The sequence below is a fragment of the Salmo salar genome, chromosome 16 (genome assembly GCF_965601325.2).
Source record: "Salmo salar chromosome 16, fSalSal1, whole genome shotgun sequence".
Taxonomy (NCBI): Eukaryota; Metazoa; Chordata; class Actinopteri; order Salmoniformes; family Salmonidae; genus Salmo; species Salmo salar.
The window spans coordinates 13,619,413-13,644,374 of NC_138306.1; the positions used below are offsets into that span (position 1 = coordinate 13,619,413).

At 42.2% G+C, this 24,962-nt stretch overlaps 1 protein-coding gene across 1 annotated transcript in view; it reads left to right on the plus strand.

Annotated features, from left to right (window-relative positions):
- Window positions 1–11,398: 11,398 nt before the first annotated feature.
- The window catches only part of LOC106573278 (synaptotagmin-9), a 50,487-nt gene continuing 36,923 nt past the window's right edge, over window positions 11,399–24,962 (plus strand). The window contains exon 1 of the mRNA XM_014148186.3: window positions 11,399–11,887. Within this exon, the coding sequence (XP_014003661.1) occupies window positions 11,740–11,887 (148 nt within the window). The 5' untranslated portion in view covers window positions 11,399–11,739. The remainder of the gene's footprint in view (window positions 11,888–24,962) is intronic.

Below are 24,962 nucleotides of genomic sequence, written 5' to 3' on the forward strand. Positions count from 1 at the left end.
AAGGACCCTGATCTCTCTTTTGACAAATATATCAAAAATATTTCAAGAGCAGCATTTTTCCATCTTCGTAACGTTTCAAAATTCTGAAACTTTTTGTACAACAATTATGCAGAATAACTAATCCATGCTTTTGTCACTTCATGATTAGACTACTGCAATGCTCTACTCTCTGGCTACCAGGATAAGGCACTAAATAAACTTCAGCTAGTGGTAAATACAGCTGCTAGAATCTTGAATTGAACCAAAAAATGTTGACCATATTACTCCCGTGCTAGCCATTCTATTTGATTTCAAGGTTTTACTGCTAACCTGCAAAGCATTATGTGGACTTGCTCCTACCTATCTCTCCGATTTTGTCCTGTCGTACATACCTTAACGTACAGTACACTACAGTCATAAGATGCAGGTCTCCTTATTGTTCATAGAATTTCTAAGCAAACAGCTGGAGGCAGGGCTTTCTCCTATAGAGCTATGTTTTTATGGAATGGTCTGCCGATCCATGTGAGAGAAATAGACTTGGTTTTAACCTCTGCATAGTAAGTCTTTACTGAAGAATCATCTCTTCAGTAGGTCCTATGATTGAGTGTAGTCTGGCCCAGGGGTGTGAAGGTGAGCGGCAAGGCACTGGAATGACGAACCACCCTTGCTGTCTCTGCCTGGCCGGCTACTCTCTCTACTGGGATTCTCTGCCTCTCATCCTATTACGGGGAGTCACTGGCTTGCTCACAGTCTCCCATCCTTCCTGTCCTTGGGCTCGTGTTGTGGGGGAGATCTTCGTGAGGTATACTCAGCCTTATCTCAGCGTATTAATTTAGTGGTCTGTTGATATCCATTTGGTGGTGTGGGGGCTGTGTTTTGGCAAAATGGGTGGGGTTATATCCTGCCTGGTTGGCCCTGTCTGGGGGTAATTTTTGACAATGTCCCTCCAGTATCTATGCTGCAATAGTCTGTGTGCCAGGGGTCAAGGGTCAGTCTGTCATATCTGGTGTAATTCTCCTGTATTGTCTGGTGTCCTCTGTGACCTTAGATATGCTCCCTCTAATTCTCTAATCTCTCCCCCCAATTGCGCATCTACTTGTCCAGTCTGTGTTTCTTTTACAACTGCTACAGAAGAGAGAAGAATGTGGGATCTTAAGTTGATATAGAGAAAGGAAAGGAAAAGGGGATACTAGTCAGTTGAGAGCAGTGGTTGCTTCACAAGGTATCTCTCCCTGAATATACATGATCTAAGTGATTGATAGGTGGTATTCAGCAGTCATAAAGGTATGCCTTATTTACTTTGATTTTGTCAGACAGCATAGGCAGCAGCTCTATAGAGATGATGACTTGGAATAAATAATAAAGTCATCAAATAAAACAAATGTAATATACACAAAAACTGAAATATTTTTTCAAAGTAAAGTAATGTGAATGAATGATGGTTAATAAGTGATAAGCAGTACTGGGCAGTCACTACCATCATGGGACTTTTATTAATGGTTTTATTCTGTGTTGTTAAAGCATTCAACCCACATAATGCATAGTGCATTTAATGTCAAACAACATCCGTGCCAGTATATCCTCCAAACACCGGCTTCTCAGGCATTATCACTTAATTACAGTCCCTCTATTAGCATATAAATTACTTCCAAAATAGAAAAACTTATTTTTCTCGCTATATGTTATTGAGTGATGATATTTTATTTCATTCAAATGTTATGTACAAAACCTGGTGGATTTGTTGTCCATAGTGCTGATTCAAAAATGATTGACATATTTTCATTAACATACTGGCTGGCAACGTTATTATCCCTTGCTTGGTAGCTAGCCAACTACTACTAACCCACAGTCACGTCAAAAAGTGCAGCCAGAATAACAGAAAAGTAGCTGCATTTGCATTTGTTTAAGCTGTTTTCTAGCTACATTTATTTGGATACACTCATAACAATGAGCTAATGAGGCATGATTTTGCCTGGCATAGAAAATGTGCTTCCTCATCAGGACACTGTTGTTCAGAGGAGCTAGTCAACAACACAGCCAACACAAGCACTTCAAACTGAAGTTGGAAAGACTGCAAACTAGCTGCACTTCATTTCGTTTGACTTTTTTTCAATTGACATTTCTTGTATATATATTCATAAAAATGATGCCAGCTGATTCATGATTTCAACAGGTTGAGAAATGCTGCCTGTCTGTCTATCTAGTCCCGACTCATGACACGTTCATTACTATGGGGCAGCTGGAGATTGACTTTGAATATTTAAACAATGTTGCAAATGTCGGAGAGACAGACGCAATGTTTATACAAATCTTAGTCTAAAAGAAATGTGAGATAATGTCTAGTTGCTTTTTATAGTGGAGATGAAGTTTATAAATTGCTTGGCTGGGCTGATGAAACAGTGGATTGTGCAGTCAGATGGAACAGAGTTAATAGGCATTTTAACATCATAGATTTAGCCGGTGGAACTTGCGGAATAGACACCGGCTGGATTGCGCTTTTAACCAATCAGCATTCAGGATTAGACCCACCCGTTGTATAACTACAGAATAGATTCAGGCCGATGATGGTGACACCGTTACTATGCAACCAGCTGTGAACGTTGCTGAGTGCTTGCTGATACGTTTTGCTATTTGCTGCCAGAGCCATAGCTATATTTGTAGTAGACAAGTACAATTTATTTTTGCCCTAGAAAATAAACGAGCCACCTAACTTACAAATCCGGGTTATTCATCATATCTTTGTCCGAGCCGAGTTGAAATGAGTTGGCTAGCTAGCTAACGTTAGCTAACCAGTTTGAGTTGAAAAATTATTGAAAGCAAGCTGGCTACATCCTAACAAGCTAGTATCCAAGTACCTGCCCTCTATTGACTCTAAATGCCAAAGATCTAGTCACAACTGAATGCATTCAACCAAGATGTGTCTTCCACATTTGACCCAACCCCTTTGAATCAGAGAGGTGTGGGGTGCTGCCTTAATTGACATCAGGGGAGGAGTTGTTGTAGGGGGTTAACTGCCTTCCTCAAGGGCAGAATGGCTAAATTTTCCACCTTTCCGGCTCATGGATTTGAACCAGCAACCTTTTGGTTACTGGCCCAATGCTCTTAACCACTAGGCTAACTACTGCCCACATTTAGCTGTTGTTAGCAAGGTAGCTAGCTAACGTGAGCTATGCACATCTTCCTCTGACATGCTACATCACATTACACATCAGATTGATGTATTTAGCTAGCTACAGTATCGTTCCCCTTTCTTATGTGGTATCATCGTTAAATTGTCTCACTAGAATTATCAAATAATGTTTTATAACCAAAAGTAGCTACTAGCTAGCTAGTACCCGCTATCTACTTAGCTAACGTACTCTCCAACACTAGGGGTTTGACGGTTGACAGGCAGCAGAAGTGACTTTGTCGGATGTAATCCATTCCTGGCCTTCTGGAAATATTGTTGAAATGCATTGGTACCAACTTTATGAAAGTCCATTTTCATTCCTATTTGCCGAGCGAAATGTGTATGCGTTGCACCCATATGCAGACAAATATCAACAAATATCCACATGGCAGATGGGGGCGGACCACAACGTGTTTTCTCTGGGCAATTGGGCATCATTGGCGAAAGTGAGTATGTAAGTAATCCATAACCAACCCTCCAGTAAATTTCGACAAACTCACTTTATGACCAAATTTATGATAAAAAGGATCCTATCTACAGTCAGTTTGACACTAGAATGAGTGTTTCTGACTCATATTGATGCCACATAGGCCGTTTAAAACCATAGAAGTTGGTTCTAAAGGGTAGGTGACCTTTAATTGAAGGCCTTGTCAAGGGGCTTCAAACACAGCTCAAATTACCAACATATTTTGCATACGACATACTGGGGTCAAAAGAAGAAACTATTGAAAAAAGCAACAATCATAGAAAAATATAAACTTAGTCAGTAGCTTGAGGGTTAAAGAAAATATAATAATTATTTATACTCCAAGCTAGCACATTTGGTTCCTTGGAAGTTGTTTTTGGTTTCACATTGTTTGTGGGAACGAAGCCATATGTTTCCTTAACGGTAAAACGGAACGTTTTTTAAACATTCTGAGAACAGACACTGGGCGAAAAGGGTCAATATCAGGGGATATCTTTAACTATATATTTCCTGATATCTGATATTTTATTGGATATAAAGAGTAGACATGCTCCAGATATACATGTCCTTAATCTCATATACGAGCTAGGATATTCTCTGTAATGGAAGAGTTTCTACATGCATCTAATCCGGACCTCAGAAATCTCCCTGCTACCATATGAGTCCAGTGAAATATCTGTGGTGAGACACGTTCAACAACAAAAGCACCTGATGCACCTGCACCCGTTTACATATTTCTAGAATATTAACCCCAGAAAGGTTGTGTCAACATGCTGACATATATAAGCCTTTAAACGAATCCACATATTTTCAGAAATGTATGATAGTCATTACCTGCCTGTATTTTTTTTAAATGCATAATTTTAATAGATATCCTTGATATGTAATAGTCATCCTCATATGTCTCATCTAAAACAAGCTAAATCTGACTCATGAAATGTCCAGCGCCCCAAATTATTTAAGTGTTCAGGCACCGAAAATGATTGTGCTCCTTCACATATCTGAGCACACATTTGCACCATATACTTAGTAGTAGGCTATACAAGGAACGGAAAGGCAAACATTGTCATATTTAATCCCAGTTGCTATTTCCAAAAGCACATCTATTTATTTTTAAAGAATGCAGCATAGCAAATCCAGAGTGCCAATCACAACACGTTTGCTGTAAAGATGCAAACGTAGGCCAAAAAATGTATTTTATTTATTTAACAGAAAATAAAAATTGCCCACCCTCAATACCCCTGCCTGCCCTGTTTGTTATGAATGCCATGGGTGCAGATTGGGTCATCAGCGGTCGTCCCTCATAGTCCAGACCAAAGGTGGTGGTAGTGTTGGTCTGTGGTCCACTCCAAACTGTCAATGTTTAAATCATGAATCAAAATTGTGTTGACATTTCAAGAAAATATTGTTATTTCACATAGCCATACCACAAGGTAGCTACTCTATCTACTTCATTCATGATGAGAAAGCTAACTGGAACAAGCTATCTAGCTAGCCAACTTGCTAGTAAGCTAGCTGGCTAAGTTAGTTAGCTAGCTAGATTATATTAACCAGTATTACAAAATACACCTAAACATTTTAAAAAGTTAGCTGTCACCTTGAGTCTTGACAGGGGTAAAAAGGCAATTTCGTTATTTGTTAGCTAGTTAGGCTACCAGTTAGCTTTTACTGCCCTATCAAGTCTAGCTAGCTAGCCTTACTGGCTGCTGACTAAACTAGCTAAAACATCACACTTCTTTGTTTCTCCAGTTGTCAGTTCGACCACACACAGTTAACACACTTATTTGTGGTGCCCAAATTCTAAAAGGACAGTTGGAATCCCACAGCAGAAAATATGTCACGTCCTGACCAGCAGAGGGTGTAGTTGTGTAGTATTTTGGTCAGGACGTGGCAGAAGATGTTGGTGTATGTTTGTTCTTGGTGTTGTGTTTCTATGTTGGTCTGTGTGGCTCCCGATCAGGGACAGCTGGTTATTGTTGTTCCTGATTGGGAGTCATATATACTGCTCAAAAAAATTAAGGGAACACTTAAACAACACATCCTAGATCTGAATGAAAGAAATAATCTTATTAAATACTTTTTTCTTTACATAGTGGAATGTGCTGACAACAAAATCACACAAAAAGAATCAATGGAAATCCAATTTATCAACCCATGGAGGTCTGGATTTGGAGTCACACTCAAAATTAAAGTGGAAAACCACACTACAGGCTGATCCAACTTTGATGTAATGTCCTTAAAACAAGTCAAAATGAGGCTCAGTAGTGTGTGTGGCCTCCACGTGCCTGTATGACCTCCCTACAACGCCTGGGCATGCTCCTGATGAGGTGGCGGATGGTCTCCTGAGGGATCCCCTCCCAGACCTGGACTAAAGCATCTGCCAACTCCTGGACAGTCTGTGGTGCAACGTGGCATTGGTGGATGGAGCGAGACATGATGTCCCAGATGTGCTCAATTGGATTCAGGTCTGGGGAACGGGCGGGCCAGTCCATAGCATCAATGCCTTCCTCTTGCAGGAACTGCTGACACACTCCAGCCACATGAGGTCTAGCATTGTCTTGCATTAGGAGGAACCCAGGGCCAACCGCACCAGCATATGGTCTCACAAGGGGTCTGAGGATCTCATCTCGGTACCTAATGGCAGTCAGGCTACCTCTGGCGAGCACATGGAGGGCTGTGTGGCCCCCCAAAGAAATGCCACCCCACACCATGACTGACCCACCGCCAAACCGGTCATGCTGGAGGATGTTGCAGGCAGCAGAACGTTCTCCACGGCGTCTCCAGGCTCTGTCACGTCTGTCACATGCTCAGTGTGAACCTGCTTTCATCTGTGAAGAGCACAGGGCGCCAGTGGCGAATTTGCCAATCTTGGTGTTCTCTGGCAAATGCCAAACGTCCTGCACGGTGTTGGGCTGTAAGCACAACCCCCACCTGTGGACGTCGGGCCCTCATACCACCCTCATGGAGTCTGTTTCTGACCGTTTGAGCAGACACATGCACATTTGTGGCCTGCTGGAGGTCATTTTGCAGGGCTCTGGCAGTGCTCCTCCTGCTCCTCCTTGCACAAAGGCGGAGGTAGCGGTCCTGCTGCTGGGTTGTTGCCCTCCTACGGCCTCCTCCACATCTCCTGATGTACTGGCCTGTCTCCTGGTAGCGCCTCCATGCTCTGGACACTACGCTGACAAACACAGCAAACCTTCTTGCCACAGCTCGCATTGATGTGCCATCCTGGATGAGCTGCACTACCTGAGTCACTTGTGTGGGTTGTAGACTCCGTCTCATGCTACCACTAGAGTGAAAGCACCGCCAGCATTCAAAAGTGACCAAAATATCAGCCAGGAAGCATAGGAACTGAGAAGTGGTCTGTGGTCCCCACCTGCAGAACCACTCCTTTATTGGGGGTGTCTTGCTAATTGCCTATAATTTCCACCTGTTGTCTATTCCATTTGCACAACAGCATGTGGAATTTATTGTCAATCAGTGTTGCTTCCTAAGTGGAAAGTTTGATTTCACAGAAGTGTGATTGACTTGGAGTTACATTGTGTTGTTTAAGTGTTCCCTTTATTTTTTGAGCAGTGTATTTAGGAGTATGTTTGTCACTTTGGTTTGTGGGTGGTTGTGTTAACACTGCTATGATTTTGTAAGTAGCCTGTTAGCCTGTCTGGAGTCGTTCGTGGTTATTGTTTTCTATGTATACTTTGCTCTAAAATATTAAAAAGATGAGTATCCACATTCCTGCTGCGTTTTGGTCAATTCAACACGGCAACAATTATGACAGAACCACCCACCTAAACAAGACCAAGCAGCGGAAAAAGGAGAGTAACACTGAGTATATGGACTATGGTGAAGAATGGACTTGGGAAGAGATTCTGGATGGGGCTGGACCTTGGCACCAGGCTGGGGAATACCATCGCCCACGGGAGGAGTTGGAAGAAGCCAAGGCAGAGAGGCGGTGATATGAGGCCAGGAACGCGCTGGCGAAGAAGCCGGAGAGGCACCCCCAAGACATTTTTTTGGGGGGGCATACGGGTAGTTTGGCTAGGCCTAAGAAGAGCCATAAGCCAGCTACCCATGAGTATATGGAGGAGCGTATGAGGTGGAGGGCGCCGTGTTTCGCTGAGGTGCGCACTATCTCGCCCATACGCACGCACAGTCCGGTGCGCGCCATTCCAGCCCCTCGCAGATGCTGTGCTATAGTGGGCATCCAGCCTGGTAGGAGGATGCCTGCGCAGCGCGTCTGGTCACCGGTACGCCTCCTAGGACCAGGCTTCCCTACTCCCGCTCTATGCACGGCAACCATCAGGCCCCTGCACAGCCCAGTTCGCCCTGTACCAGCACCCCGCTCGTACAGGGCTGCTAGTTCCATCCAGCCAGGACGGGTTGTGCAGGCGGTGCGGTAAAGGCCACCTGTACCTCCTGGGCCATGGAGGCCACCTGTGCCTCCTGGGCCATGGAGGCCACCTGTGCCTCCATGGCCCAGTTTTTCCGGTTCCCGCCTCTCGTGCTAACCCAGAAGTGAGGACCTCCAGTCTGGCATGACCAGTACCAGCAACCCGGACCAAGCTTCCCATTAGTCAGCCTAGTCCTATTCAGCCTGTTCCCGCTCCTCGCACTAGTCCTGGGGTGCATGTATCCAGCCTGGTACCTCCTCTACCAGCCCCACGCATCAGGCATTCAGTGCGTCAGCCCAGCCTCAAGAGCTCGGGCACCAGTGTGCAGTCCAGAGTATCCGGCACCAGTGTGCAGTCCAGAGTATCCGGCACCAGTGTGCAGTCCAGAGTATCCGGCACCAGTGTCTAGTCCGGTACCGAGGGAGTCTGCCTGCGACCCGGTACCGAGGGAGTCTGCCTGCGACCCGGTACCGAGGGAGTCTGCCTGCGACCCGGAACCGAGGGAGTCTGCCTGCGACCCGGTACCAAGTGAGTCTGTCTATGACCCGGAACTGAATAAGTGGATAATTAACTATGAATTAACTGAGTCTGCCTACAGTATGGAACTGAAGGAATCTGCCCACGATCCACAACGGAGTGAGTCGGTCTATGACCCGGACCCCAATGAGTCTGCATACAACCTGGAGGGCAGGAGGCCGGAACCAGAGCCACCTCCAGGATAGGTGGGTTGGGGGGGGGGGGTGTAGCACAGTGCCGTCGTTGACGGCAGCCACCCTCCCTTCCCTCCCTTATTGTTTAGGGGGTATTTGATTTTGTTTTGTTGTGGTTTTTGGGGATTTTTGTGGTTTCTTTTTTAGGTGCTTCGGGGTATGCCCCTTTAGGGGGGGGGGGGGGGGGGGGGGTACTGTCACGTCCTGACCAGCAGAGGGTGTAGTTGTGTAGTATTTTGGTCAGGACGTGGCAGAAGATGTTGGTGTATGTTTGTTCTGGGTGTTGTGTTTCTATGTTGGTCTGTGTGGCTCCCGATCAGGGACAGCTGGTTATCGTTGTTCCTGATTGGGAGTCATATATTTAGGAGTATGTTTGTCACTTGGGTTTGTGGGTGGTTGTGTTAACACTGCTATGATGTTGTAAGTAGCCTGTCTGGAGTCGTTCGTGGTTATTGTTTACTATGTATACTTTGCTCTAAAATATTAAAAAGATGAGTATCCACATTCCTGCTGCGTTTTGGTCAATTCAACACGGCAACAATTATGTGATTGAGTGCTTTTAGCTTGCGGTTTGCAAGCCTTTATCCAGAGCGAATACCAAAATTATAGCTAGTGTCTGATTGAATTAAATGGATTTCATATTTGCCAAATTATTGAGCATGTCCTCAACTCAAATAAGCATTAGAAATTGTCCTTACTTATCATATAAAAATGCATATCAAGATCCTGATACGGACCTCAGTCAAGAGCATATGCATTGTATGTGCTGAGAAAATATACTATGTAGGTCTACTGTCAGTTTTTGTCACCATATAGAGAAAATAAGATCTCCACATAGGCCTGTCTTAGGATATCTAAGGAGTCAATACCAAGTGTGATATCCAAAAAATGATTTCTTCATTGATGAAAAATATGTATTTCATATTTGTCAAATTATTAAGCTTGTAAACTCAGAAAACATCTTTATTTTCAGCATATCAAGATTCATATATGGACCTCAGCCAAGAGAAGCATGAATCAATATAGCTTCATATCTTGAATGTGCTGAGAAAACACAGATACTGTATGTGATGTATACAGTCAGTATTTGTCAACATGAAGAGAGAAAATAGGGTGTCACATACATTTTCTCAGGATATTGAATGAGTCCATATCCAGCCATAGGAAATGTCCATGTAGATTTTTTGAGTAATCCCAATAGCATATATGTCTAAAAGAGACATGAATTCAGAATTTGTCATGATATGGTGCATATTCAAAAGTCAAAATATACATTGGAAATGGTCTGTGTTCTGTAGAATATCAAAAACATGTCATGTAAAGATATCCCCTTATATGAACCATTTTCGTCCAGTGAGAAGTTAACGTTTTGCTTGTTCTGGGAATGTTTATTTTTAGGTTGCAGGGAGGTTCTGAGAACGTTTTACTCTGGTTCCTTGAAAGTCTTCCTGGGAGGTTTTAGTAACGCTATGAGAACAGAAATTATAGGTTATTTTGAAGTTTTGAGTAACTTCCTTAAAAATGTCACTTAATGTTTCAGTAAACCTTGTAAGCACTGCTATCTTATTTGGGATTAGCATTTTTTAACTCCAAGCACAGATAGAACACACAATGCAGTTCCTTAGGCATTAATCATGCAAACACACTTATTTTTTTATTCTGCGAAGGAATCAGTGAGATTTGAACCTATTATCTCTTGTTCAACCAGGATGGAGCTAGCATGCCATATCTATTTTACACATACAAAGCTGTTCATTTTAGTCTATTCAACCCCCCCCCCCCCCCTTTTTTTTAAGTATACAAGCACTCATTAAGATCAGGTGTGGCCAATTATTGTGCACAGCCAACACACCTGAACACACTGAACAATTTTGAGGATAGAGAGTGTTTTGTTGATGCTGAGAATGGAATGTATATGTTTTTAAATAACATTCTTAGAACGTGCTCTGAAAGTTACTAAAGTCTTCCTGTCATTTTTATTGAACGTTTTTATAATGTTCTCAGAACAATTTGAGAACATGACTTTAAATAGAACTTTGAGGAAAACTGTAGGAAATGTTATATTGAAGTACTGAAACTCCCACAGAAGAACGTTGTTTCTCTAACGTTCTCTGAACTATTTGAGAACATTCTCAATGTCAAACCAGTTGGAGAACGTTCCTAGAACATTACCACATTTCTTATTAAATGCAACCATGTTTAAATGTTTAGGAAACATGCTGTTAAAGTAATGAAATATCAAGAAAAGTATGTTTTTCATCATGTGCTGAGAATGTTCCACCCAAGCAACTATCCTACATCATTCCCAGAAAGTTGTGGGAAGGTTGTATGCAAAACAACCATAGGACAACCATGCTCTCACTAAGCTCTAAGAAACATATGGTTCCCAGAACGGTACGTGTCAGGTTGATCAAAGGTCTAGTCAATTGTTAAATATGGAAAGTAGCCTTCTGTCACAATAAAAATCCACAATTCATCAATTAATAACAAACCTTGAAAGATTGATTCACCACAATGTCTGTGTTTTTATTGCCCGTCCCATCCCTGGCTCTGCTGGGAACGATAGTGCAGGGTATGGTGGGTAGGCAGAACGGAGATTCCTGTGAGTGCATTGTAAAATAATTGCACGCAGTCAAAGCCATTCATTCAAGACCTTGAGGAGCACAGCTCAGTAATTCAGCACCACAGTCTAGTGGACACCGCACAACACACAACGCAACGGAGGACAGCAAATTCCAGTGGATGGATTCAACCAGTGGTACAATTCTAATACTTAAAATATATTCAAGATAGAATATAAAGTTTTGACATAGGCTTAACTAAAGTCATCTTTCAGAGGAAAACTTCGTTGGATAAAGAGTTTAGCCACTCTTCGCTTGCGTAATGCTGGTGTAGGCAAAAGTGCTATTTGGGATGACTGAATGCGCCCGGCGCCTGGAATCGGGGTCTAGATACTGTAGGCGTTAGGAGTGTTGTGGAGCTGCCGGAGAGCCCCTTCATTATTAAGAAGGATGCTGGTGGGAAATGCCTGGAGACAGAGAGGACGAGATTTTTCGAAAGGCTCTGGAACTGCTGTCGGATCTCTGTTCTAGGGGCGAAGTGCAAAACGACAACTGTGTGGATTTTATATACTATTTTCGAGATCTTGCCAGACCAAGATACTCAGACTCAGGTATGTTGTGGAATGCTGTAACTAATATAAAAATCATGAGATGCATTTAAATAGATTTTCTTTTGCATTGTGAGATTTGAAACTTATACCAACTCAATTTCAGAAGTTAATGTAAACTATATCTTGGAAAATAGACAGAAAATTGCAACGATTTCAGTGTTTTTTAAAACTGTTTTTAAGACACTTTTCCATTGATTAGGAGCTTTAGGAACTTGTTGCATATGCTTTATATCAATTAAAACGGGATAACAGTGCATTGTGTATTTCAATTTAAACGACCTACATGAGCTTGCTTGTGGAGGGGATATGAGCCCCACCCATTCTCCATAGCCCAGATAACATAATGCTTTGAAGATTGCATGACACAATATTCCAGTGGCAGTATCATTCTAAATTATTCTAAATGTTTTGTATTCTAAATGTTCATTTGGCTGTTTATTTATGATTTATATTGCTGTATATTGACTTTGATAACAAAACTACCTTTAAAGAGCAACTGCCCCTAAGAACTAACTAATCCCTTTGAAAAGGGCCTATGTGGTATTAACCTGGATTCAGGGGTAGATGTAACATATATACATAAATCCGGAACACACCAATTAGTTTGATATGTTATATGTTTATTTATGTATTCATTTATATTAACATTCACCTAATACCTTTTTTGCACTATTGGTTAGAGCCTTTAAGTAAGCATTTCACTCTAAGGTCTACACAGGTTGTATTTTTATTTTATTTTATTTATTTCACCTTTATTTAACCAGGTAGGCAAGTTGAGAACAAGTTCTCATTTACAATTGCGACCTGGCCAAGATAAAGCAAAGCAGTTCGACAACATACAAAAACACAGAGTTACACATGGAGTAAAACAACATACAATCAATGATGCAGTAGAAAAAAAAAAAAGAAAAAAAAAATATTATATACAATGTGAGCAAATTATGTGAGATAAGGGAGGTAAAGGCAAAAAAATGCCATGGTGGCAAAGTAAATAAAGTATAGCAAGAAAAACACTGGAATGGTAGATTTGTAGTTTGAAGAAAGTTCAGAGATAAAATATAAATAATATGGTGCAAAGGAGCAAAATAAATAAAATAAATAAATACAGTAGGGGAAGAGGTAGTAGTTTGGGCTAAATTATAGATGGGCTATGTACAGGTGCAGTGATCTGTGAGCTGCTCTGACAGCTGGTGCATAAAGCTAGTGAGGGAGATAAGTGTTTCCAGTTTCAGAGATTTTTGTAGTTCGTTCCAGTCATTGGCAGCAGAGAACTGGAAGGAGAGACGACCAAAGGAGGAGTTGGCTTTAGGGGTGACCAGAGAGATATACCTGCTGGAGCGCGTGCTACAGGTGGGTGCTGCTATGGTGACCAGTGAGCGGAGATAAGGGGGGACTTTACCTAGCAGGGTCTTGTAGATGACCTGGAGCCAATGTGTTTGGCGACGATTATGAAGCGAAGGCCAGCCAACGAGAGCGTACAGGTCGCAGTGGTGGGTAGTATATGGGGCTTTGGTGACAAAACGGATGGCACTGTGATAGAATGCATCCAGCTTGTTGAGTAGGGTATTGGAAGCTATTTTGTAAATGACATCGCCGAAGTCGAGGATTGGTAGGATGGTCAGTTTTACGAGGGTATGTTTGGCAGCATGAGTGAAGGATGCTTTGTTGCGAAATAGGAAGCCAGTTCGAGATTTCACTTTGGATTGGAGATGATTGATGTGAGTCTGGAAGGAGAGTTTACAGTCTAACCAGACACCTAGGTATTTGTAGTTGTCCACAAATTCTAAGTTAGAACCGTCCAGAGAAGTGATGCTGGACAGGCGGGCAGGTGCAGGCAGCGATCGGTTGAAGAGCATGCATTTAGTTTTACTTGTGTTTAGGAGCAGTTGGAGACCACGGAAGGAGAGTTGATGGCATTGAAGCTCGTCTGGAGGGTTGTTAACACAGTGTCCAAAGAAGGGCCAGAATTGTACAGAATGGTGTCGTCTGCGTAGAGGTGGATCAGAGATTCACCAGCAGCAAGAGCGACATCATTTATGTATACAGAGAAAAGAGTTGGCCCAAGAATTGAACCCTGTGGTACCCCCATAGAGACTGCCAGAGGTCCAGACAGTAGGCCCTCCGATTTGACACACTGAACTCTGTCAGAGAAGTAGTTGGTGAACCAGGCGACGCAATCGTTTGAGAAACCAAGGCTACTGAGTCTGCCGATGAGGATGTGGTGATTAACAGAGTCAAAAGCTTTGGCCAGGTCAATGAATACGGCAGCACAGTATTGTTTCTTATCGATGGCGGTTACGATGTCGTTTAGGACCTTGAGCGTGGCTGAGGTGCACCCATGACCAGCTCTGAAACCAGATTGCATAGCGGAGAGGGTGCGGTGGGATTCGAAATGGTCGGTAATCTGTTTGTTAACTTGGCTTTCGAAGACCTTAGAAAGGCAGGGTAGGATGGATATAGGTCTGTAGCAATTTGGGTCAAGAGTGTCACCTCCTTTGAAGAGGGGGATGACAGCAGCTGCTTTCCAATCTATGGGAATCTCAGACGACACAAAAGAGAGGTTGAACAGGCTAGTAATAGGGGTTGCAATAATTTCAGCAGATAATTTTAGAAAGAAAGGGTCCAGATTGTCAAGCCCAGCTGATTTGTAGGGGTCCAGATTTTGCAGCTCTTTCAGAACATCAGCTGAATGGATTTGGGAGAAGGAGAAATGGGGGAGGCTTGGGCGAGTAGCTGTGGGGGGTGCAGTGCTGTTGAATGCAGTAGGGGTAGTTAGGTGGAAAGCATGGCCAGCCGTAGAAAAATGCTTGTTGAAATTCTCAATTATAGTGGGCTTATCGGTGGTGACAGAGTTTCCTATCCTCAGTGCAGTGGGCAGTTGGGAGGAGGTGTTCTTATTCTCCATGGACTTTACAATGTCCCAGAACTTTTTAGAGTTGGAGTTGCACGAAGCGAATTTCTGTTTGAAAAAGCTAGCCTTGGCGTTTCTAACTGCCTGTGTGTATTGGTTTCTAACTTCCCTAAAAAGTTGCATATCGCGGGGGCAGTTCGATGCTAATGCAGAACGCCACAGGATATTTTTGTGTTGGTTAAGGGCAGTCAGGTCTGGGGAGAACCAAGGGCTATATCTGTTCCTGGTTCTAAATTTCTTGAAAGGGGCATGCTTATTTAAGATGGAGAGGAAGGCATTTTTAAAAAATAACCAGGCATCCTCTACTGACGGGATGAGGTCAATATCCTTCCAGGATACCAGGGCCAGGTCGATTAGAAAGGCTTGCTCGTTGAAATGTTTCAGGGAGCGTTTGACAGTGATGAGTGGAGGTCGTTTGACCGCTGACCCATTACGGGTGCAGGCAATGAGGCAGTGATCGCTGAGATCTTGGTTGAAAACAGCAGAGGTGTATTTAGAGGGCACGTTGGTTAGGATGATATCTATGAGGGTGCCAGTGTTTGCGGCTTTGGGGTTGTACCTGGTGGGTTCATTAATAATTTGTGTGAGATTGAGGGCATCAAGCTTGGATTGTAGGATGGCTGGGGTGTTAAGCATGTCCCAGTTTAGGTCACCTAGTAGCACGAGCTCTGAAGATAGATGGGGGGCAATCAGTTCACATATGGTGTCCAGAGCACAACTAGGGGCCGAGGGGGGTCTATAGCAGGCGGCAACGGTGAGAGACTTGTTTTTGGAGAGGTGGATTTTTAAAAGTAGAAGTTCAAATTGTTTGGGTACAGACCTGGATAGCAGGACAGAACTCTGCAGGCTATCTCTGCAGTAGATTGCAACACTGCCCCCTTTGGTCGTTCTATCTTGTCTGAAAACGTTGTAGTTAGGGATGAAGATTTCAGAGTTTTTGGTGGACTTTACTAAGCCAAGATTCAGACACAGCTAGGACATCCGGGTTGGCAGAGTGTGCTAAAGCAGTGAATAAAACAAACTTAGGGAGGAGGCTTCTAATGTTAACATGCATGAAACCAAGGTTATTACGGTTACAGAAGTCATCAAAAGAGAGCGCCTGGGGAGTAGGAATGGAGCCAGGCACTGCAGGGCCTGGATTCACCTCTACATCCCCAGAGGAGCAGAGAAGAATAAGTATGAGGGTACGGCTAAAAGCTATAAGAATTGGTCGTCTGTGACGTCCAGAATAGAGAGAAAAAGGAGCAGGTTTCTGGGGGCGATAAAATAGCTTCAAGGTATAATGTACAGACAAAGGTATGGAGGGATGTGAGTACAGAGGAGGTAAACCTAGGCATTTAGTGATTATGAGAGAGATATTGTCTCTAGAACCATCATTGAAACCAGAAGATGTCATAGCATGTGTGTGTGGAGGAACTGAGAGGTTGAATAAGGTATAATGAGTAGGGCTAGAGGCTCTACAGTGAAATAAGCCAATAAACACTAACCAGAACAGCAATGGAGAAGGCATATTGACATTAAGGAGAGGCATGCTTAGCCGAGTGATCAAAGGGTCCAGTGAGATTCAGACAGCTAGCCGGGCCATAGGTAGCAAGCTGGTGGAAGATGGGAGGGAGGTCTGTTTTTAGCCACCTCGTGCGTTTCCGTCTGTGGGTTAGTGGGGTTCCGTGTGGAAGGGGGGACCAGTCCAAGTTGGCAAAATAGTTAGTTATAGTGGCCCAAGAAAAGTGTCCGATAGACCTATTCAGATCGCAGCCGAAAAGACAGCTAACGATTAGCGGGCCGCAGATGGGCGATCAGGTTACGTCGCGACGGAGGGGCCAGTTGGATAACTCCCTCGGGCAGATAACGTCGGTGGTCCAGTCGTGAAGACCCGATGGGGCTCCGCATCGGCAGTAAAACGGGTCAGGATAGGTGAGTTGTAGCCCAGGAGACACTTCAGCTGGCTAGCTCAGGAATAGCCCAGGAGTGGCTGACGGAACTCTTCAGCTGGCTAGCTCCGTAATAATGTGTGTTAATTCCGTGACCGACGTTGCCAATAGTCACTCAGGTAGCAGCTAGTTAGCTGCAAGATCCAGGTGTAAATGTATTCGGCGCACGTGACAAATAACTTTGATTTGATTTGAATTTGTGGATGTCCATCATCCATTTTGTATGATATGTTATGAATTACAAGTTATGTTACACATTTCAATTGGTACAGCATGCTACGAATTGCAATTCATACAATATGTTATGAATTTGCAAAATGTATGATATGTTACGAATTCTAATTCCTAGCTAGGTGGCTAGGTAGCTAACGTTAGCTAGGCTAAGGGTTAGGTGTTAAGGTTAGGGTTAGGAGTTAGCTGACATGCTAAGTAGGCTAGTTGCAAAGTAACAACAACAAAAAAATAAGCAGTTGCAAAGTTGCTAATTATCTAAAATGCTAAAGTTGTCCGTGATAAGATTCGAAACACCCGTGCTAGACGTTTGCATTATACGCCGACCCATCCACCCAGACCAACCACCCTACTTTCGTTTTTGGCTTAAGTAACTTTCTGTCTTACAGTGCATTCAGAAACTATTCACACCACTTTACTTTTTCCACATTTTGCTTTGTTGCAGCCTGAATGTAAAATGTATTCAAATTAGATTTGTTTGTCACTGGCCTAAACACAATACCCCATAACGTCAAAGTGGAATTACATTTTTATTAATGTATTAAAAATAAAAAAAAACTGAAATGTCTTGAGTCAATAAGCATTCAACCCATTTGTTATGGCAAGTCTAAATAAGTAAAATATTTGCTTAACAAGTCCTATAAGTTGCATGGACTAGTGTGCATTAATAGTGTTTAACATTATTTTTGAATGACTACTTAATTTCTGTACACCACACATACAGATTCAACCACAAAGACCAGGGAGGTTTTCCAATGCCTCGCAAAGAAGGGCACCTATTGATAGATGTGTTAAAAAAAAGAAAAAAAAGCTGACATTGAATATCCCTTTGAGCATGGTAAAGTTATTAATTACACTTTGGATGGTGTTACACTTTGGATCAATACACCCAGTCACTACAAAGATACAGGCGTCCTTCCTAACTTGCAGGAGAGGAAGGAAACCAGTCAGGGATTTCACCATGAGGCCACTGGTGACTTTAAAACAGTTTATTGTCTGTGGTAGGAGAAAACTGAGGATGGATCAACAACATTGTAGTTACTCCACAATACTAACCTAGTTGACAGGGTGAAAAGAAGGAAGCCTGTACAGAATCAAAATATTCCATAATATGCATCCTGTTTGCAACATGCACTAGAGTAATACTGCAAAAAAATTGGCAAAGCAACTTTTCGTCCTGAATACAAAGTGTTATGTTTGGGGCAAATCCAATAGAACACTTTACTGAGTACCACTCTCCATATTTTGAAGCATAGTTGTGGCTGCCTCATGTTATGGGTATGATTTTAATCGTTAAGGACTGGGAAGTTTTTCAGGATAAAAAATAAGTGGAATGTAGCTAAGCACAGGCAAAATCCTAGAGGAAAACCTGATTCAGTCTGCTTTCCACCAGACACTGGGTGAAAAATTCACCTTCAAGCAGGACAATAACCTAAAACACAAGGCCAAATCTACACTGGAGTTTCTTACCAAGAAGACAGTGAATGTGCCTGAGTGGCCCAGTTACAGTTTTGACTTAAATCTGCTTGAAAATCTATGGCAAGATTTGAAAATGGTTGTCTAGCAATGATCAGTAATCAATTGGACAGAGCTTGAAGAATTTTTAAAAGAATAATGGGCAAATATTGTACAATCCATGTCTGAAAGCTCTTAGAGACATACCCAGAAAGACTGTAATCGCTGCCAAAGGTGATTCTAACATGTATTGGGATGTGAATACTTATGTAAATTAGATATTTCTGCATTTAATTTTCATTAAATTGGCTAACATTTCGAAAAACATGTTTTCACTTAGTCATTATCGTGTTTTGTTCGTAACCTTTTGTCATGATTGTGATGTTGCCAGATTGTCTTTAGATACAGGATAACTTTAGCCATCTAACTAAGATTGAGGGGACCACTATATTTTAGCTAGCTAACATTAGCATTGCAAGATATTTTTGACGAACTTGGCTAGTAACAATATTGGCAACATTGCCATCTCTCTAAAGTAAATTTGACAACATCATAATATGGAAGAGTTGTTTCCTACTAATTATTTGCCTGCTTAAATTAACATCATCGTATTTCCATGCCACTCTTAGTATAATTTAGACGAAACAGTCACATTAGCCTCCGAGGTGCAACCCATGTCTAGGGCACGAATATATAATGGTTGCAGTTATGGTGGTAATGGAAAACTCATGTCTGACTATAACAGTATACTAACTAGCAGGAACAAACTCAAAATAACCCAGGGCCATAGCAAAACATGTCACAGTTGGTTGCATACTGTAACGGTGTCACCGCTCTTTAGACATTTTTTCCTATATCTGTTACCCGTCGCAATGATTATTTTTGCCGCATTGCTATTTTCGAAAATACCTGGGTCTATAGCAATCTGCCAAATGACAAACTCATTCTAATTAGATCAGATAGGTGTGTTGTAACTGTTGCCTTATAATGACATTAACATACAGTACCAGTCAAAAGTTTGGACACACCTACTCATTCAAGGGCTTTTCATTATCTTTACTATTTTCTACATTGTAAAAACTATGAAATAACACATATGGAATCATCTAGTAAGAAAATGTTAAACAAATCAAAATATATTTTTGATTTTAGATTCTTCAAAGTAGCCACCGTTTGCCTTGACAGCTTTATACCTTCTTGGCATTCTCTCCAACTCAACTTCCCACTGAGGCCCAACTGCCTTTTCCCTTCACTCTGCGGTCCAACTCATCCCAAACCATCTCAATTGGGTTGAGGTCGGGTAATTGTGGAGGCCAGGTCATCTGATGCAGCACTCCATCACTCTCCTCGGTCAAATATTCCTTACACAGCCTGGAGGTGTGTTTTGGGTCATTGTCCTGTTGAAAAACAAATGATAGTCCCACTAAGCGCGAACCAGATGGGGTGGATAATCACTGCAGAATGCTGTGGTAGCCATGCTGGTTAAGTGTGCCTTTGAATTCTAAATAAATCACCAACAGTGTCACCAGCAAAGCACCCCCACACCTCCTCCTCCATGCTTCACGGAGGGAACCACACATGCGGAGATCATCCATTCACTTACTCTGCGTCTCACAAAGACACAGCGGTTGGAACCAAAAATCTCAAATTTGGACTCATCAGACCAAAGGACAGATTTCCAACGGTCTAATGTAACTTTTTTGTGTTTCTTGGCCCAAGCAAGTCTCTTCTTATTATTGGTGTCCTTTAATAGTAATAGTTTCTTTGCAGCAATTCGATTCTGAAGGCCTGATTCATGCAGTCTCCTCTGTGAGTTGATGTTGAGATGTGTCTTTGACTTGAACTCTGTGAAGCATTTATTTGGGCTGCAATTTCTGAGGCTGGTAACTCTAAAGAACTCTAATTATCCTCTTCAGTAGAGGTAACTCTGGGTCTTCCTTTCCTGTGGCAGTCCTCATGAAAGCTAGTTTCATCATAGCACTTGATGGTTTTTGCAACTGCACTTGAATACATTTTAAAAGTTCTAGACATTTTCCTGATTGACCGACCTTCATGTCTTAAAGTAATGATGGACTGTCGTTTCTCATTGCTTATTTGAGATGTTCTTGCCATAATATGGACTTGGTCTTTTATCAAATAGGGCTATCTTCTGTATACCCCCCAACCTTGTCACAACACAACTGATTGGCTCAAACGCATTAAGAAGGAAAGAAATTCCACAAATTAACTTTTATCAAGGCCCACCTGTTAATTGAAATGCATTCCAGGTGATTACATCGTGAAGCTGGTTGAGAGAATGCCAAGAGTGTGCAAAGCTGTCATCAAGGCAAATGGTGGCTTCTTTGAAGAATCTGAAATATAAAATATATTTTGATTTGTTTAAAACTTTTTTGGTTACTACATGATAGTTTTGATGTCTTCACTACTTTTCTAAAATGTAAAATCTTTAAAAAAAAATAAAGAAAAACCCTTGAATGAGTAGGTGTTTCCAAACCTTTGACTGGTACTGTATATTGCTAAGAATTTGAGAGGGTGACCAGCACCAATGTCAAACACCATAACCACTGTCCCAATAAGGGATTTCTCTAGGGCATACGCTTATTGGGCCAGTATAGTTAGGCCCTGTCCTGAAGAAACCCTAATCCCTATATAAGTGCCAAGAACAAGGTACTTATTTAACTAGAAAGTCAGTTTAGAAGAAATTTGTATTTACTATGACAGAGTACACCAGCCAAATCTGGACGATGCTGGGCCAATTGTGCACCACCCTATGGGACTCCCAATCACAGACAGTTATGATACAGCCTGGAATCAAACCAGGGTGGCTGTAGTGACATTGAGATGCAGTGCCTTAGACCACTGCACCACTCAGGAGCCCAAATCACAGAGAGATTTTACATTTTCACATTTACATTTTAGTCATTTAGCATACGCTCTTATCCAGAGCGACTTACAGTAGTGAGTGCATACATTTCATTTCATGCATTTTTTTTATTTATTTATTTATTTTTTATTTTATTTTATTTTAGTTCATTTCTTTGGGAGCTAAAGCACAGAGAGATCATGGCCGCACATTTTAATTCATGGCAATAAAAATTAAACACCAGGTAAAAAACGTAGGTGTTATTTAAGATTCTGAACTCAATTTCTAATCAGTCATTAGGAATGTGACAAAAATAGCTTTTTACCAACTGAAGAACATTGCCAAGGTGAGGCTGTTTCTCTCTCAGGCTGATGCAGAGAGACTCATCCATGTTTTTATAACAAGCAGGCTTGACTACTTTAATACTCTCCTGTCTGGTCTACCCAAGAAAGCCATTGGTCAACTGCAAAACATACAGAATGCTACAGCAAGGGTACTTAGCAAGACCAGACAGAGAGCACACATTACACCAATTTCAAGGTCTCTGCACTGGCTGCCTGTGAGTTTTAGAAATCATTTTAAGATTATTCTGTTGGCTTTTAAATCAATCCATGATTGTGCACCCAAATGCATGTCAGACATGCTTTTGAGTTATGTACCCAGTAGGTCTCTCAGGTCCTCTGGCACTAGCCTTTTAACTATCCCATAGCCTAGGACCAAGAGGCATGGAGAGGCAGCCTTTAGTCATTATTCCCCCAGCCTCTGGAATAGCCTGCCAGAAAAACCTGAGGTTGGCCGAAACTGTGGACATTTAAAAGAGATCTTAAAACACACCTTTTTAGATTTGCTTTTCCTTAGGTGGCTTTTTAGTCATTCAGATTTTGTTATTCTTTTGTTTTTTTATCCTGTTATGTTTGTTGTGTAGTAAATATTTCAGTTTTAATTTGAATTGTTTTTAGTTTTTTTGTGAAGCACATTCCATGTCTGAAATGTAATGTACTGAACAAAAATATAAACGCAATACGTAACAATTTAAAAGACTTTTCTGAGTTACAGTTCATAGAAGGAAATCAGTCAATTGAAATACATTCATTAGGCCCTAATCTATGGATTTCACGACTGGGCAGGGGCGCACCGATGGGTGGGCATAAGCCCACCCACTTGGGAGCCAGATAGTCACCTGGAATGTATTTCAATTAACAGGTGTGCCATCAGTTAATTTGTGGAATGTCTTTCCTTCTTAAAGCGTTTGAACCAATCAGTTGTGTTGTGACAAGGTAGGGGTGGTATACAGAAGATAGCCCTATTTGGTAAAAGACCAAGTCCATATTATGGCAATAACATCTCAAATAAGAAAAGAGAAATGACAATCCATCATTACTTAAAAACCTCTCAGGCTAGTGGGGCGCCTAGTGGACACCTTGTGGAAGCCATAGGAATTGCAATCTGGGAGCTGCCCCTATGCTTTTCATTGTAAGAGCATGGGCTCTCTTTTTTCCTACCATATCTATTGTGTTATAGTCTCATACATTATTTTAACATTTCTACAAACGTCAAAGTGTTTTCTATCCAATGGTACCAATTATATGCATATCCTGGCTTCTGGGCCTGAGTAACAACATTACTTTGGGCATGTCAGTCAGGCGGAAATTCAGAAAAAAGGACCCTAGCCTGAAGAAGTTTAGATATGAAGTTCAGTCAATACGGAACATTTCAAGAACTTTTAAAGTTTCTTCAAGTGCAGTCGCAAAAACTGTCAAGCGCTATGATGGAACTGGCTCTCATGATGACCGCTACAGGAATGGAAAATCTAGAGTTACCTCTGCTGCAGAAGATACGTTCATTACGGGGACATACAAGTGTCTTAGTACATACAACGGGTACCTACAAGTGGGGTAGCAGGTAGCCTAGTGGTTAGAGCATTGGATTTGGAACTGGAAGGTTGCAAGATCAAATCCCTGAGCTGACAAGGTAAAAATCTGTTGTTCTGCCCCAAGACAGTTAACCCACAGTCATTGAAAATAAGAAAGTGTTCTTAACTGACTTGCCTAGTTAAATACAGATAAAATAAATTGCAGCCATAAATGCTTCATGGACTACAAATTCTTAATTACAATGAAGTGTGTGTGTGTGTGATGACAAGAGAGACCTAAGGCAACAACATGGTAGCGGTACAAACATTATTGGGCAAGAAGGTAGAGACAACAATACATCATGCAAAGTAGCCACAATTGACAGTAAGAGTGTCCATCATTGAATGAAGAGATTGAGATAAAACTGTCCAGTTTCACTGTTTGTTGCTGCAGTGAACTGAAAAGACGAGCGACCCAGGGATCTATGTGCTTTGGGGACCTTTAGCAGAATGGGTGGTGCATGAGGGCTGCAGTAGATATCTCAGATAGGGGGGAGTGAGGTTTAAGAGGGTTTTATAAATAAGCATCAACCAGTGGGTCTTGTGATGGTTATACAGAGATGTCCAGTTTACAGAGGAGTGCAGTGATGTGTCCTATAAGGAGTAGTGGTGGCAAATCTGAATGGTAAAGAACACCTAGCCGCTCGAGAGCACCGTTACCTGCCGATCTATAAATTACATCTCCGTAATCTAGCATGGGTAGGATGGTCATCTGAATCAGGGTTAGTTTGGCAGCAGCGGTGAAAGAGGAGTGATTACGATAGAGGAAACCAAGTCTAGATTTAACTTTAGCCTGTAGCTTTGATATGTGCTGAGAGAAGGACAGTCTCGCCATACTCCCAAGTACTTGTATGAGGTGACTACCTCAAGTTCTAAACCCTCAAAGGTAGTAATAACACCTGTGGGGAGAGGAGCATTCTTCTTACCAAACCACATGACCTTTGTTTTGGAGGTGTTCAGAACAAGGTTAAGGGTAGAGAAAGCTTGTTGGACACTAAGAAAGCTTTGTTGTAGAGCGTTTAACACAAAATCCGGGGAGGGGCCAGCTGAGTGTAAGACTGTATCATCTGCATATAAATGGACGAGAGAGCTTCCTACTTCCTGTGCTATGTTGTTGATGTGAATTGAGAAGAGCGTGGGGACGAATTGCTGCAAAGAAACCACCACTAAAGGACATCAATAATAAGAAGAGACTTGCTTGGGCCAAGAAACATAAGCAATGGACATTAGACCTGTGGAAATTTGTCCTTTGGTCTGATGAGTCCAAATTGAAGACTTTTGGTTCCTACCGCCATGTCTTTGTGAGACGCGGTGTAGGTGAACGGATGATCTCCGCATGTGTATTTCCCATCGTAAAGCATGGAAGAGGAGGTGCTATGGTGTGGGGGTGCTTTGCTGGTGACACTGTCAGCCTACATGCAATATGCTTTGTGGACTTTACCACATCGGAGGCTGCTGAGGGGAGGATGGTTGATAATAATGGCTGGACCGGAGTAAATGGAATGGCATCAAACACATGGAAACCATGTGTTTGATATATTTGATACCATTCGACAGATTCCGCACCAGCCATTACCATGAGCCTGTCCTCCCCAATTAAGGTGCCACCAGCCTCCTTCACCGGACAGATGTTACTCTCCGGTTTTTGATGAAACACCGGTGTGGTTGAATTTATTCTGCCACTGTGTCGTCTTATTTTCTCTGCCTTTGGCCTATATACATCCCAGTGGCAAGGCATTTGAACAAGCAGGTTATAGAGCAAACAACGCAAT